At 46.4% G+C, this 15,020-nt stretch overlaps 1 protein-coding gene across 3 annotated transcripts in view; it reads right to left on the reverse strand.

Annotated features, from left to right (window-relative positions):
- Positions 1 to 615: 615 nt before the first annotated feature.
- ETV2 (ETS variant transcription factor 2) overlaps positions 616 to 15,020 on the reverse strand; it is a 226,159-nt gene continuing 211,754 nt past the window's right edge. Inside the window, exons 2-9 of one of the 3 annotated variants that reach the window (XM_079986236.1) lie at positions 13,323 to 14,213; positions 12,401 to 12,505; positions 8,695 to 8,874; positions 7,981 to 8,064; positions 6,596 to 6,763; positions 3,022 to 3,213; positions 1,968 to 2,086; positions 616 to 1,030 (exon numbers count right to left, since the gene is read on the reverse strand). In XM_079986236.1, the coding sequence (XP_079842362.1) occupies positions 845 to 1,030; positions 1,968 to 2,086; positions 3,022 to 3,213; positions 6,596 to 6,763; positions 7,981 to 8,064; positions 8,695 to 8,874; positions 12,401 to 12,476 (1,005 nt within the window). In that variant the 5' untranslated portion in view covers positions 12,477 to 12,505; positions 13,323 to 14,213 and the 3' untranslated portion in view covers positions 616 to 844. Of the gene's footprint in view, positions 1,031 to 1,967; positions 2,087 to 3,021; positions 3,214 to 6,595; positions 6,764 to 7,980; positions 8,065 to 8,694; positions 8,875 to 12,400; positions 12,506 to 13,322; positions 14,409 to 15,020 lie in introns of those variants that run through there. The other 2 variants (XM_079986237.1, XM_079986235.1) reach the window with 2 other exon arrangements.

Below are 15,020 nucleotides of genomic sequence, written 5' to 3' on the forward strand. Positions count from 1 at the left end.
AATCAGATCCCGCAGGGCCCTGGTCTCATGAGACAGAGCGTTCCACCAGGCCGGAGCCAGTGTTGAGAAGGCCTGGCTCTGGTTGAGGCTAATCTAACTTCCTTAGGACCTCTAGGGTGTTGCTATATGTCCTCCTTAAGGTCCTCCGTGGGGCATACCAGGAGAGGCGGTCCCATAGGTACTCGGGTCCTAGGCCTAAAGCCATGAAGGGCTTTAAAGGTCAAAACCAGCACCTTAAATCTGACCCTGTACTCCACCGGGAGCCAATGCAGCTGGAAAAGCACTGGGTGAATATGCTAACATGGCAGAATATGCTCCCCTGTGAGGAGCCTCGCTGCAGCATTCTGCACTCGCTGGACTTTCTGGGACAGCTTCAAGGGCAGCCCCGCAAAGAGCGAATTACAGTAGTCAAGCCTGGAGGTGACCATCACATGGATCACTGTGGCCAGGTCGGGGTGGGAGAGGTAAGGGACCAACTGCTTGATGCGGCGAAGATGGAAAAATGTCGACTTGGCTGTTGTAACCTGCGCCTTCATGGAAAGGGAGGCGTCAAGGATTACACCCAAACTCTTAACGGAAGGCAATGGCACTAATTGGGCCCCCGCAAGAGTGAAACCTGCTTCAATGGACATACCTTTGGCAAACAGACTCTGGCCAGCCTGCAAACAGCAGTAGCAGAAAATGTCCTATTTTCAGAAGCACCAACCTTGTGCCAGCCTTGCTGTCCACTTAGCTCTTAAGCAAAGTCTTAAAGGAGCTGGCAATGTCCCCACTAGCACCTTGCTCCTGGTGTTGGCAGAGGGCAGGCCCAGGGGCTTGACGATGACAACAATACTAGGCCTTTCTAGCTGTTCAATTTCTCAGCTAGTTCACCCATTGGGCCCTGGATGTCGCAGACAAAACGGTACACGTAGCGCTGTCCACTGGTCTTGTGAATGATGTTCTTGTGATAGTAGTAGCGCAAGCCGCGGCTGAGTTTCTCGTAGGTCATGCGGGGTTTGTTCTTCCTCTTGCCCCAGCGCCTCGCCACCTGCCCATAGTTGAGAAAGAAGAATGGGATGGAAGGTAGCCCCCAAGCACTGTGTCAGCGTAAAGATCACAAGAGCCAGAGACCTGTTGCATGTTGAGTTTGCAGCTGAAGGTGTTGTGCTACAGCAGCCTTGAGCAACCTGAACCTTCTAGCTGATTTGGAATACAATTCCATCAACTCTCCAACCAGCACATAGTCTGAAGTAGCTGGAAGGCACCCGGTTGGCAAAGGCCGCCTAGTGAGATGATGGCATCTACTTTCCATACAGCTGACAACAGCTGGAGACCCACAGATTGCTCCCCTGTGGTGTAGTGAGGTGGGGGCATAGCTGTTTTCTCCTGCTCGAGGGTAGGACTTGAACCAATGGCTTCAAGTTATAAGAAAGGAGATTTTGACTAGACATCAGGAAGAACTTTCTGACAGCAAGAGCTGTTCAGCCGTGGAATGGTCTCCCTCAGGAGGTGGGGGGCTCTCCTTCCTTGAAGGCTTGTAAGCAGAGTTTGGGGGGCTACCTGTCCTGAATGCTTTAGCTGAAATTCCTGCATTGCAAGGGATTGGACTGGATGACCCTTGGGGTCCCTTCTATGAACCCTATCTCCCATTCCTGTACGATACACAGGTTTTCAAACTGATGTTGATCCTGTTCACACATTTTGATTCTTAAGCATACATCTAAAACCCCGATGTGCACTGCAAAGGTCTTTTCTCCATGCCCCTCTGGTTCCCTGTATTGATGGTTAGGGTTGGTGAGGTTGGCCCCCACCAAGGGGGTGTAAAAATCACACCACTGGCTCGGATCCTGCCAGCCCATCCACGTGCTCTCCTTGCCAAGGGTTCAAGGGAGCCTTGGTACACCTCTGTTGATGGGAAGGGCATGGGAGGAGCTTTCCCACTTGTGGGTTAAGTGCCACTCCTTCCATTCGCATACGAGCCTCACCTCGTGGGGGTCACAGAGTTTGAACTCCCAGTCGTTCCCCGTCCAACGGATGAAGGCCTGGCAGGAGCCATCTTGGAGCAGCTCCAATAGGAAACGCCACAGCTGGATGGGACCGGAACCTGTTCAGGAAAGAGAAGCAAGGGCTTCAACAGAGCCAGTGCTGTAGCGTGGGTTGCCAGTGCCCCGAGGCAAGGCAAGTATAGCACCCCCTAATCTGTGATTACTGTCAGGGCTGGGTGGTGGTGATTTTGGTGGGGAAAGGTCTTCCCAGCAAGGAGAGGGAATTTGGGGAGGGGACAGCAGTGGCAGCTTGCTTTATTTATTTATTTCCTGAATTTTTTACACCACTTGATTGTTTTAAACCAGTAGCGGCCTGGTTGCTGTCCACTTGTGCCTGCTGGCGTCCCATTGTCGGACCTCGATTTACACAGTGTTTTTCTGGGAATCGGAAGCGGTTTACAGGATTAAATCAAAGTTACAAGCATAACAATAAAACGGCCATTAAAAGCTGTTGCTGGAATCACACAGGAATCACACAGCACATCAAGCTGAATAAATTGAAGGGAGCAGATTTAAATCTGCTGATTCTGCCCCCCCCCCACAAGGTTTTAGAGTCATGCACAAAAAAAGCCTTCAGCAATGCAGCAACCATTTGAAGACCTCTGCAAGCCAAAAGAGGAGGACCTTGACCATGGGTAGGCAAACTAAGGCCCAGGGGCCGGATCCAGCCCAATCGCCTTCTAAATCTGGCCCGCGGACGGTCCGGGAACCAGTGTGTTTTTACATGAGTAGAATGTGTCCTTTTATTTAAAATGCATCTCTGTGTTATTTGTGGGGCATAGGAATTCGTTCATTTCCCCTCCCAAAATATATTCCAGCCCCCCCCCCCAAGGTCTGAGGGACAGTGGACCGGCCCCCTGCTGAAAAAGTTTGCTGACCCCTGACCTTGACAGACTTTTCCAATAGTTTGAAAGCTATGGAACAGCCTCCAAAAAGGCCCTGTCTCTGGTTTCTAGTATTGATGGGAAGGGCAGAAATCTTTCCAGACTCTTACCTGTCCGTTCCCTATGGGACAAGTTGGTGACATTGGCCTCTGGCCAGTCCCTTGACTCCTTTTTCCTCTGGGTTCTGACCGGAGGGCCACACCGACATGAATCACATTCCAAGGGCATCGGTTGGCTGAAGACAGCTGGGCCAGATGTCTTTCTCCAATCATGGGATGTCACAACCCCCAATAAATCTTGTTCTAGAGGGGAAATTATGGAAGAAGAGGACTGTGAGGGTAGACTGGGAGGCATGTGGAAGATGCCTGATAAAGTCATGGAGGTCTGTGAAGGGCTCAACATGGGTTAGGGTTTCTGTGCATCTCATGGGGAGAAGGCAGGCAGGAAGCTGCCCCCTTAAATCATTAAAAATCAATACAAATCTGAGGTTCTGCACCCCTAACAAAAGCCTGCCTCCACCACCACCACAACAAAAATCCTGGCTACAGTCATTGTGACTCTACCTTTGGTCCTCCTCTGATTTAGGAATGGGCCATAGCATCTGCTCTGCATGTAGAAGGTCCCAAGTTTACATCTCCAGTTAAATTGATCAGGTAGCAGGTAATAGGGAAGGCATCTACCTGTGATACTGTGGGAACACTTCCAAATCAGAGTAATATTGGGCTAGGTGAAGTGAACCACATTGAACTAGAGAAGCAGTGTGCTTGTATCCAGCTCGATTCAAAGCAGACACGTCAAAATGAATGGAAACTAAATCACATCCATTCATTTCAATGGGTTCTCTTCTGAGTAGGACTAGTCTTGGCTACAATAGCTACCGTGTGTTCTTCTTCCGCTATCAGAATACACTGGTACCTTGGGTTAAGTTCTTAATTCGTTCCAGAGGTCCGTACTTAACTTGAAACTGTTCTTAACCTGACTTCCGGGTTAGCGTCACTTCCGGGTTAGCGCCATCGGCAATGGTGGTGTTCCTCTGACTGAGAGGAACCCGCTCCGTGGAATTCGGGTCATGCCACCGCGGCGAAGGCGGAGACCCTTTAAAAATCCCAGGCGGATGAAGCCTGGGAGCGTGGGATTCGGCTGACACCAGGAGCGCCCCCCCTACCCACAGGGAAACCCCTTTCCGGGGGTTCCGAAGTGACGTGGGGTGAGCGGCGCGGTGTTTTGAATCGACCGCTATTTTTACGGAGTGAAGCCGCGTAGCCGTTGCCGGAGAGCGCTGACTTTTTCTTGTGGACAATTGGATTTCAAACAACAACCCGTGAGTAGAACGGAAATTGGATTTTTAAAGCATTTAAAGTATTTTTAAATTGGCACCGATCGGGGAAGGTCTAAACAGGAAGTCCGCCTCCCCTTTCTGTAAATAATCTGAAGCAAAGAACCTGTTAACTAAGGTCGTGGAGAGTTTTATGTAAAGGACTTAAATTCCACTGATTGAAACTACCATCGATATTCTTTTTGGAAGCAGGGGAGCCTGCAGGAGAGGGTTAAAATTCGGAAATTGGAGCGCCGCTTCCCTAGACTCGCGAGTGGTCTGTGAGAGCCCGCTGATGGTGAATAGATAAATTTGACAGCTGTCAAGTTAGCTGTCAAGATACAAAAGAAGGACTTTGTTTCTACTGTCTGTTTTTGTTACAACCTTACGTTTAAAAGGAAGGAAGGAATTGTTACAATTTAATGTATGGGACCTTTGGGTCTGTGCTGGAAGGAGCGAAAAGGAACTTGAACTTGAATCCCTCTAGAGGGAGCTTTGGGATATTGTCGTAAGGATGCAGCTGGGAAATTGCTTTTAAAGATAAAAGCCCTGAGAAACTAGTTTTTGACCTTGGACTGTTTAAGGATGGCGATCGGGAAGGAAATCGAGTGTGAACTGAACAGGACATTTTATCTCTTGGGAAAGCTGCAAGACCAGATAAATGTTATGGCTACTAATGTTGTAAACATGGGAACAAAAGTGGGTATTGGTAAAGAAGCTGACAAGAACTCGGCACAGGAACCTCTTCCAATTGAACAAATTGGAAAATTTGAGGAGAATCTTGTTGTGATTAAAGTGATGAAAGGGGGAGCCGTAACCCTACAGAGGCAAATGGCGGACTACAACTTGAGGCCCTACATGATGGCAACTAGGAGAAGCAAATTTTTGGAGATGGAAGCCTGGCTTGGTCTGGAAAATGAAAGATGGAGAGATCACCCTATGTGGAGATCAAATGACCTTTGGGATACAAATCTGAGCCAGGTGGAGGTTGGAGCTTCGGGAGCCTTTGGATTTGAAAGGAGTGTGAAACAAGATTTGGAATATCCTATAGGCCCTATCTTTAACTATGGAAGTTTGGCAGGAAGGAATACGATTACTGTTGGGTTGGAGCTTCCCCGAGATCTGGTTTTCAACACCAAAGACTATCAAAAAGACTGGCAGAGGGGACATGAAAGAGGCTTAAGAGCCTCGGACTTAAGATCTCCGGGTTGATGGTTTTCCGAGATTGATGGAACTATTGCTAGGGGCCGAAACCGGGGAGGGGATCTGGTGGAAGAAAATTGGGAATTTAAAGTGTATATAATATAATTTGTGTTGTTTTTTTCTTTTAATGAGAGTTGGGGAAATCGTGGAATGGAATCTTTTTTTTGACCCTAGGTGAAACGTCTTAAGAATAACTACAGATATATAAGTTTTAATGAGAAATAAGATTAAATAAAGTAAAAGTGGATGGTTATTTGGTGAAAGAAAGAATGGAAAATTACAGTATATTAAGATCTATATGAATTAGAATACAAAGAGGGGAATTATAGTATGTTAAGATAAATTATTAGGATAAAAACAAAGTTGGAAGGATTTGCTGGAATATCTAATTGAATTAGAATACAAAAATGGGAGGCGTGAGGAAGTCAAGGAAATAAGTGAATGTAAGTAAGTGAGTTAAAGGTTTGACTTGTTTTTTACTTCTTCTTTTTTTCTCTTTTTTCTGTTTTTTGATGATTTTTTTTTATATGTACTGTTTTTTCTTTTTTTTCTTCGATTGTTTTCTTTTTATTTTTTCTGTAACCTTTAAAATCTTAATAAAAATTTATTAAAAAAAAAAAGAAGAAACTGTTCTTAACCTGAAGACCACTTTAGCTAATGGGGCCTCCCGCTGCTGCCGCGCCACCATTGTGTGATTTCTGTTCTCATCCTGAAGCAAAGTTCTTAACCTGAAGCACTATTTCTGGGTTAGCAGAGTCTGTAACCTGAAGCGTACGTAACCCAAGGTACCACTGTATTACATATCAGTGGTTGCTGGGAATCAGAGAGGAGATTGCTTTGTGCTCAGATCCTGCTTTCTGGCTTCCCATCAGCATCTGCTTGGCCATTGAGAAAACAGGATGGGCTACTGGCCGGATCCAGCAGGTCTTCTTTCATCCTTACATTGACGCAGACAGTGCAAACTGTTTAATGAGCCTGCAAGATTCTGCTTTCCGTCCTCCGGAATCCTCTGCTTCCACGCGTCTTTCAGAACATACGGACTAGAATTGCCTTGCAGGATCAGACCAAACATCACCCACCTAGTTCAGGATCCCACAATGGCCAGCCAGATGGGTTTCTGAGATTCCCAGTGTCAGTGCATGAAGACAACAGCCTGGTACGCCTACCTGGCTCTTGCTGTTCCAGTTGACCTCCGAGCAGAGGCTGAGATGAGGGCCGTTGCTCTTCAGGGGAGCAGCGGCACAGAGGAGAAGACAAGGCCTGAGGCGCAGGGCTAACATATGGGGAGCCTTGCAGACTCGTGGGACTGCTGTCCTGATAGGCAAGCCTAGAATCTGAAGGCGATTGAAGGAGAAAGAAACATCAACAGGAGGGGCAACCACTTTCCTTACCTCACACCAAGGAGCTCTGGCCCTCCAGGTGTGGCCTCCCATTACTGTTGGCCACTGGCCGGAGTGGATGGGAGTTGCAGGCCAATATCCTCTGGAGGATCCCCATTCCTGTTTTGCACCTACAGCCAGGATCTGGGACAATGTGAAGCAAACATCCCCATACCAGTTAGAAAAACTAACTCCATATACAGTGGTACCTCGGGTTAAGTACTTAACTCGTTCCAGAGATCCGTTCTTAACCTGAAACTGTTCTTAACCTGAGGTACCACTTTAGCTAATGGGGCCTCCTGCTGCCGCCGTGCAGCCGCTGCGTGATTTCTGTTCTCATCCTGAGGTAAAGTTCTTAACCCGAGGTACTACTTCCAGGTTAGGGGAGTTTGTAACCTGAGGTGTTTGTAACCTCAGGTACCACTGTACAACATACCTGGAAGCATAAAACAAGCTCCCTTGTTGTATGTACCAAGATTTCAGGACTCTGGAAATTTGCCAGGTTCCCTCTTTGTTTGCCCATCTGCCAGCAGATGCCAATGTCCTTTTTTAAAAATAATTTCAAGCCAGCTTTTGAACAGTAATTTGTTGTGTGTGTGTGTGTGTGTGTGTGTGTGTGTGTGTGTGTGTGTGTGTTTATTACAGTAAGATGCTTTGATTATTTTGTAATGTATAGAAATGAAACATTTGCCCATCTGGTCTGAACCCAGAACCACAGAGGCAGAAATGACTCGAGGCAGAGATAGCTGATGTGGGGTCTGCCAGATATCCCTGGACCAACTCCCACCATCCCTAACCATTGGTCAATGTTTGCTGGTGCTGATAGGAGTTGTAGTCTGTAATCTGGAGGGCATCTGGCTCTCCCTGCTCTGATGTGTCCCAAACTTCCTAAAATTGCCTATAGAGCCATCTCTTTCCTCCTGCCTATAACCAGTGGCGGAGCTTCATGCTCCGGCACGGGGGGGGGGGACAGCAGGCAGGGGCATGGCTGGCACGCGTCCCGGGGGTGGCACACCGCCTGCAGGGGCATGGGGGCATGGCATGCAGCCTGCAGGGGTGTGGTGCCCTGCGCAGGTGGGGGGCAGCCACAATGGCACCCCACCAGGATCGCGCTGCTGGGGGTGGTGTGCTCCCCCCGCCCCCCTCTTCCTCTGCCAGTGCCTATAACTTACCTCTTTCATACAGTGCACTGTAATCCAAGCAGGTAGAGGAGACCTGTGTCAATTCCATTACCGTATTTGTGTACTCAGGGAAGCCTAGAAAAGAAATGGGATAAATATTAGACTTGTTAGTTGCTTGCTGCTGCCCAAAGGGTCTCCAAGCAACTTACAACATGCGGGCCCCATCCGCAATACACATTTGCAGCGGTATCATACCACTCTGAACAGACATGGCTTCCGACCAATAATTCTGGAAATTGTCATTTGGATGCTGAGAGTTGTTAGGCAACCCCTATTCCCTTCAAAGAGCTACAGTTTCCAGAGTTCTCTAGGAAGAAGGATGGGTTGTTAAACCACTCTGGAAATTGTACCTCTGTGAGAGGAACAGAGGGTCTTCTAAGAACTCTCAGCCTCTGTAACAAACTACAGTTCCCAGGATTCTTTAGGGGAAGCCATGCCATTATTATTATTATTATTAGTAGTAGTAGTAGTAGTAGTAGTAGTACCCCACCCACCTGACTGGGTTGTCCCAGCCACTCTGGGCAACTTCCAACATATATTTTAAAATGTTTACATGGTATGATACTGCTTTAAATCTATAGTGCAGATGAGGCCTTGGGATCCATCAACATCTGGAAGGTCACAGATTCCCACGCCTTTCCAGCGTGGCTGATGCAAAGGTCGGGATACTGTACTTTAGTGATCACACCCAGGGATATCATTTACCTTTCAAGCCCGGCGTGTGATGGAACGGCATTTCCTTCTCAAACCCTTCAAGCTCAGCTAGGTAACTCCCACCGGTCCAACTTGGCGGCGGCTGATTTGCCTCATTTTCTGGCAAAAACCAGGAGTCTACAGCGCTGAAGTCTTCCTCTTGGAAAACCTTCTTGTAATCTTCCATGAAATCTTGATGCAGGGGAGAAATAAAGAGAAAGAAGTAAGGGCATCAGACTTTCATTTGAAAACACTTTCTTTCGTAGGGCAAGGACGAGGAGGTTGAGACCCTCCCGGTATTCCTGGTCTACAATTCCTATCACTCCTCAGCCACTGGCTGTGCCAGAAGGGGCTGATGGGAGTTGGAGTCCAAAAACATCTGGAGGGCCGCAGGATAAACAGCAGTCGGGGCTGAATACGGCTGCATGAAATGGTACAAGAGTTAAAGCTGGCTTGAAAGAAATGGTGTCTACATTCATCCCAAGGCTACCCGTTAATGCCAGTGTAGTGGAAGAAGCAAAGATCACCAGTGCCAAAGCAATGATTCTTCAACATCAACTTCGTTGGACTGGCCATGTTGTGTGGATGCCTGATTATCGTCTTCCAAAGCAACTACTCTATTCCGAACTTAAAAATGGAAAGCGTAATGCTGGTGGTCAATAAAAGAGGTTCAAAGACTCACTCAAGGCAAATCTAAAAAAATGTAGTACAAACACCGACAACTGGGAAACACTGGCCTGTGAGCCTTTACCAAAGGGGTCATGGGCTTTGAAGACGCTCGAACTCAGGACAAAAAGGAGAGAGAAACGCCCTAAGAGGAAGGCACGCTTGGCAAACCATCACTATGATCAACTCCCGCACAGAAACATATGTACCCACTGTGGAAGAATGTGTGGATCCAGAATTGGCCTCCACAGTCACTTACGGACTCACTGTTAAAACCATGTTTATGGAAGACAATCTTACTCGGCTACAAGTGATCGCCGAAGAAAAAGAAGAAGACCCTTAACCACACAGGCTTTGCAGATCATTTGCAAGCTTCTATGATGAGAGGCGACAAAAAGACAAAGGAAGCCAACCAGAGTTGCTGGAGCAACTCAGTCTGATGGGCAGGGTATAAATAATAAATTCTTATTTATTTATTTATTTATTTATTTATTTATTTATTTAATCATCATCATCATCATCTGCAATATACTAGGCTTGTCTGTTCTGACTGGCAGTAGCTCTTTAGGATTTCAGCCAGAAGTCCTTCCCATCATTTGTGAATTCATCCTTTTGAACTGCAGGTGGCAGGGATTGAACCCATGACCTTCTGCAAGCAAAGCATGTGATCTATCACTGAGCTATACATCTCTCCCGAAAATTTCTTAAGATAAAGCCTCCTGCTTTCCCCCTGCCATTGGTGCCTAGAACTGGCAACTGTTTGCTCCACATGCAGTGGCTCTGAGTGATCACCCAGCCACATGGGAACAATGTGTGTACACAAGTGTGTATACCCTGTCACAGGAAGTGAAACCACTTTCAAACTACGCTACCACCTCAGAAAATAATAATATTCCCTGGCTCTGCTTTAACGTCTTGTCCTCGGAACGCTTCCATTTGCATTATACAAAGAAGCACTGTTTTAGGATTCTCGTTACCTTGTGCCCTGTGATTTCCTGAATGATGCCCAATACTGTGTTCCAAATACTGTACATTTAATCTCAGTGAATGTCTAGTAGTACATGTTAATAATGCCCACTTAAATTCTTCTACATCTCCATTTATATTAACTTTATAATTTTGTCTAAATTTATAAGGGATAAGACGCCACTGATACAGTTATGCAGACATTTTCTTTAAGGTTGAAACTTCCTAGGAAAAATGTTAAAGAACCTGTTCCATTCTTCTTCTGCTAAAGACACACACACACACACACACACACACACACTTGAAAACTGCTCAGAAGTCATTATGGCATGTAAGTGGTATATAAATTTATTATTATTATTACTTCTACTACCACTAATACCCACCCTAGGGAGCATTATGTGTAACTTTCAATGCTCAGTTTCAACCATTTTGATAATTCATGGCTTGATTGCCAGTGTTGCTTCACTTTTGCATCTTACATTTAAAAAAAAAATATGTTTGTGTTAGTTTTGCATTAAATTTTGCATTTAAAAAAATCTGCAGGGCTACTGCCGTTGACTTTGAGCATTTTCTTAAGTGATGCTGAAGAGACACGGAATGTGTCATCGTCATCATCATCATTATTATTTATCTGTATTATTTATCTGTATGCCACTCTTCATTTGCAGAGCTCAGGGTGGTTCACAGGATGAAAACACAAGATAAAAACCCAAAACAAAGACAAACCAAACCAATAGCCCCACCCCTACCCACAAAGACATTTAAAAAGGCTGTAGCATCATTGTTATGTAATGAGTTGAATAGGATCCAAACTGCAGCAGTCTGATTGGTCCTAGAACAATAGGATCCAAATTGCAGCAGTCTGATTGGTCCTAGAACAATGCAGCAGTATGATTGGTTGGCAGGAACCACCAATCATGCTCCACATATAAGTGAATCCACAACCTGATTGGCTTACAGTAGAATTCCAGAATTAGCCAATCATGTGCAGCCCATTGTGTAAATAATGTATATAAAGCAGATACTTTGAGGAGACTTTCATTCATTCCTCCTCACCACTATGAGCTGAATAAAGAGCATGAAATCACTTTGCGACTCTGAGTATATTTCAATCATGAATTTGATTAATGCAAGATAGAAAGTGAATGGCTCTCTCTATATATTTTAACCAATGCATACTTTACATGGGGAAGGGAGGCTGCAGCCTCCCAGTTGTTTGCTGGACTCCAACTCCCATCAGCCCCAGCCAGGATGGCCAAAGGTTGGGGATGATGAGAGTTGCAGTACGACAACAACTGGAAGAGCAAGGGTTGCCCATGGGGAAGGGCAACAGCTCTGCAAAAAAGCATCTGCTTTGCATGCAGAAAGTGGGTAGTAGGTTGGGCTGGGAAGGTCCCTTGGCTGAAACCCTGCAGGGCTGCTACCAGTCAGTGTAGACAATACTGATCTAGGTGAAAGATGTTGCGTATTTAGCAGGTTAATTGTGCTGCAGAAAGCGTGCTGGTTCAGGAAACAATGAAGAAACGCAAAAATATCTTTTGCTTGGCTTTAATTACAAAAACAAAAACTCCTCTTACATTAACTCTATAAGTATGACCCGTCCATCAACCTATTCACACCCGGGGACTGAGAGAGGTACATGCTGCTCTTTATATACTATACCCAATTTCTGACACAGCTTAATTAACACAACTTAACAGTACCTGCTATACTGCTTCACAGCTGTAAAACTAGATCATGATATTTACTCTGGCCTTTAAAGAGATACACATCTTGTGAAACAATAACGAACCTTAATATTTAAATAAACCATTCAACAGGCCAGTGGTCTGACTCAATATAAGGCAGTCGTCCTTTACTTTGACATGCCATAGGTGGGAACTGTAGGAATCCCTAAAATGAAAAAAACTGTCCATTTATTCATTTGAGCCATTCTTTTAAAATAAAACACTATAAAGCAACACCCAGTAGCACAATCCTACACACAGGCACTGAGAAGGAAGTCCTACACTCGTTAGTATGGGGCTGCAGCCGACATGATTAAGGGCTGAGTGTGGAAGGAATAAAAGGGAGAATCTCTTACCCAACTGTTCCACCTCTGCTCCAGTCGGGACCATTTGCAAGGGGGGCTCCATCCAGCACTGGCGCCAAGGATCCATGTCTGCAATCTATTTAGACCAATTTAGATCTGAATTGAGCAGAATTTTTTATTTTTTTAAGGAAAGAAGTACGGTATTAAAACTAGGCAAAAGTAAGGCAGATATAATAATAAACAGTTGAAACAACAATAGCAAAAAAAAAAGTTCATATTCTAACACTCGCAATCAGACTGCAGTATGATTTTTGCTTTCCTTCTTGTTCGTGAATATCTGGACTTGCTGTCATAGAATCACAGAATTTCAGAGTCATCTAGTATAACCTGCTGCTCTGTAGGAATCTTTTTTGCCTAATGTGGGGCTTGAACCCACAACCCTGAGATTAAGAGCCTCGTGTTTTAAGGTTAAAGCATGGCAGATGTGCTACACTGAGCCAAACCACTGATCCATCTTAGCCCACTAAGCGGCAGTGCCCCTCCCTGATCTGGTCAGCAGTGGGTTTCCCAGAGACATGAGGCCCTCTTAACTGCAAATGCCAATTACATTGAACCTGAAACCTGTGGTACGAATGTGCATTGAGCTGCTGCCTCTCTTTCCCTGCTCACAGGCATCACCTCAGCATTAGTTAGGAATCTGCCTTGTACTAAGTCTGACTGTTGGTCCATTTAGCTCAGCATCCTCCAGGGATGCTGCTGGACTCCAACTCCCATGATCCGCAGCCAGTCAGGGGCAATGCAAGTGAGAGTCCAGCATCACCTGGAAGGTCAGAGATTCCTGGTCCAGCAGCAGCTCTCCAGGGTTTCAGCCAAGGACCTTCCCATCCCTTGCTGGAGATGCTGGGGATCGAACCCAGGACCTTCTGCACATAGAGCATGTGCTTTTTGCCACTGGGCTATGCAGGCTACTCACCTCTTTGCTACGTTCTAGGATAGCTGACCCAGTACTGCCTGGTGGCGTCTTCCTTGGCTCTTCCTCTTCTTTTCCTTGGACAATGAAACTGGCAAAAGGAGGGTGTGCGTACCTACACAGACCTCTGAGCGGTGGGATCCTGCACCATGCCTTGGGGGGGGGGGAATGCTGCTGGGTGCTTTTCCTTGGCCAGGAAATTCAGAGGCTGCTACTGCTGCCCTTTCTCCCTCTCTCTATTAATATCCCCCTACCCTTCCAGTTCCTCTGCCCAGCCATTGGCTGGTTTAGCCGGTTTCGTGACTTTTTTCTAAGTTTATGGGGAGGGGGAGATAGGCGTCTATGTCGTCACAGCCAGTGTGTGTGTGTGTGTGTGTGTGTGTGTGTGTGTCCACGTATCACGACTCTGCAGCCCCAGATCAGAAGGCCAGGTGGTCGGATTTCAGAGCTGGGGGGAGGGAGGGGGGAATCGTGAGAGGAAGCAGGACTGGTGTGTTTATCTCTAGGGACCACGATGCAGCCAGCAGAATCTTCTTGTCAGGCTGTAGAAGTAGCCCTAATAAATCTCAAAATGAGACACCGCAGCTTCCTCTGAGGCCTGTCCTGGGCTGAGAACTATGAGGCTGAGCTCCTCTACCAATTTACCTGGAAATAAGCTAAGGAGGACTTGTTCCTGAACGCCTAGGATTGTGCCATTAAGAAACAACTTTTCCCAGGCTCTAACCAGGCCATCTAAGGTCACCACCTCCAGAGTGCCACTATTTCGAGGGAGAGATTCAATCACATATTGATCATTTAGGTTTGCACAATGAAATAGCAACGATAGGGCTGGCCCTGAGCATAAAAGCTGTCGTTTAAAACAGCCTTTGCAAATCCTCAGATATACAGTGGTACCTCTGGTTAAGTATTTAATTCGTTCTGGAGGTCTGTTATTAACCTGAAACTGTTCTTAACCTGAAGCACCACTTTAGCTAATGGGGCCTCCTGCTGCCGCCATGCCGCCACAGCACAATTTCTGTTCTCATCCTGAAGCACTATTTCTGGGTTAGCGGAGTCTGTAACCTGAAGCGTATGTAACCTGAAGCATATGTAACCTGAAGCGTATGTCTATTGTCCCACCCTGCCTGAAGTCGTCAACTATTGTTCCTCTGCCTAAAAAACCCACAATCAGTAGTTTGAATGACTACAGACCAGTTGCACTGACTCCAATCATCATGAAGTGCTTTGAGAAACTGGTGCGCCGTCACATTATTTCCTGTCTTCCACCAATTTTTGACAACTACCAGTTTGCATACAGGGCAAATAGATCCACAGAAGACGCTATCACCACCACTCTCCATGCTGCTCTGTCCCATCTGGAGCAGCCGGGGAGTTATGTGAGGCTGCTGTTTGTGGATTTTAGCTCTGCTTTTAACACTATCCTCCCCCATAGACTGGTGTCCAAGCTAGAGGCGATTGGACTCTCCAACTCCACCTGTCTCTGGGTTTTGGATTTTTTGTCAGAACGTTCTCAGAGGGTTAGAGTAGGGTCACATATGTCCAAAGCCCTTAGCCTTAACACCGGCTCACCACAGGGTTGTGTGTTGAGTCCCCTGCTCTTTACTCTCTATACGTATGACTGTACAGCCATCTATTCCAGCAACAAAATCATCAAGTTTGCTGATGACACTACGGTGGTGGGGCTCATTTCAGGAGGGGATG

This window comes from Podarcis cretensis (genome assembly GCF_951804945.1).
Source record: "Podarcis cretensis genome assembly, chromosome: 8".
Taxonomy (NCBI): Eukaryota; Metazoa; Chordata; class Lepidosauria; order Squamata; family Lacertidae; genus Podarcis; species Podarcis cretensis.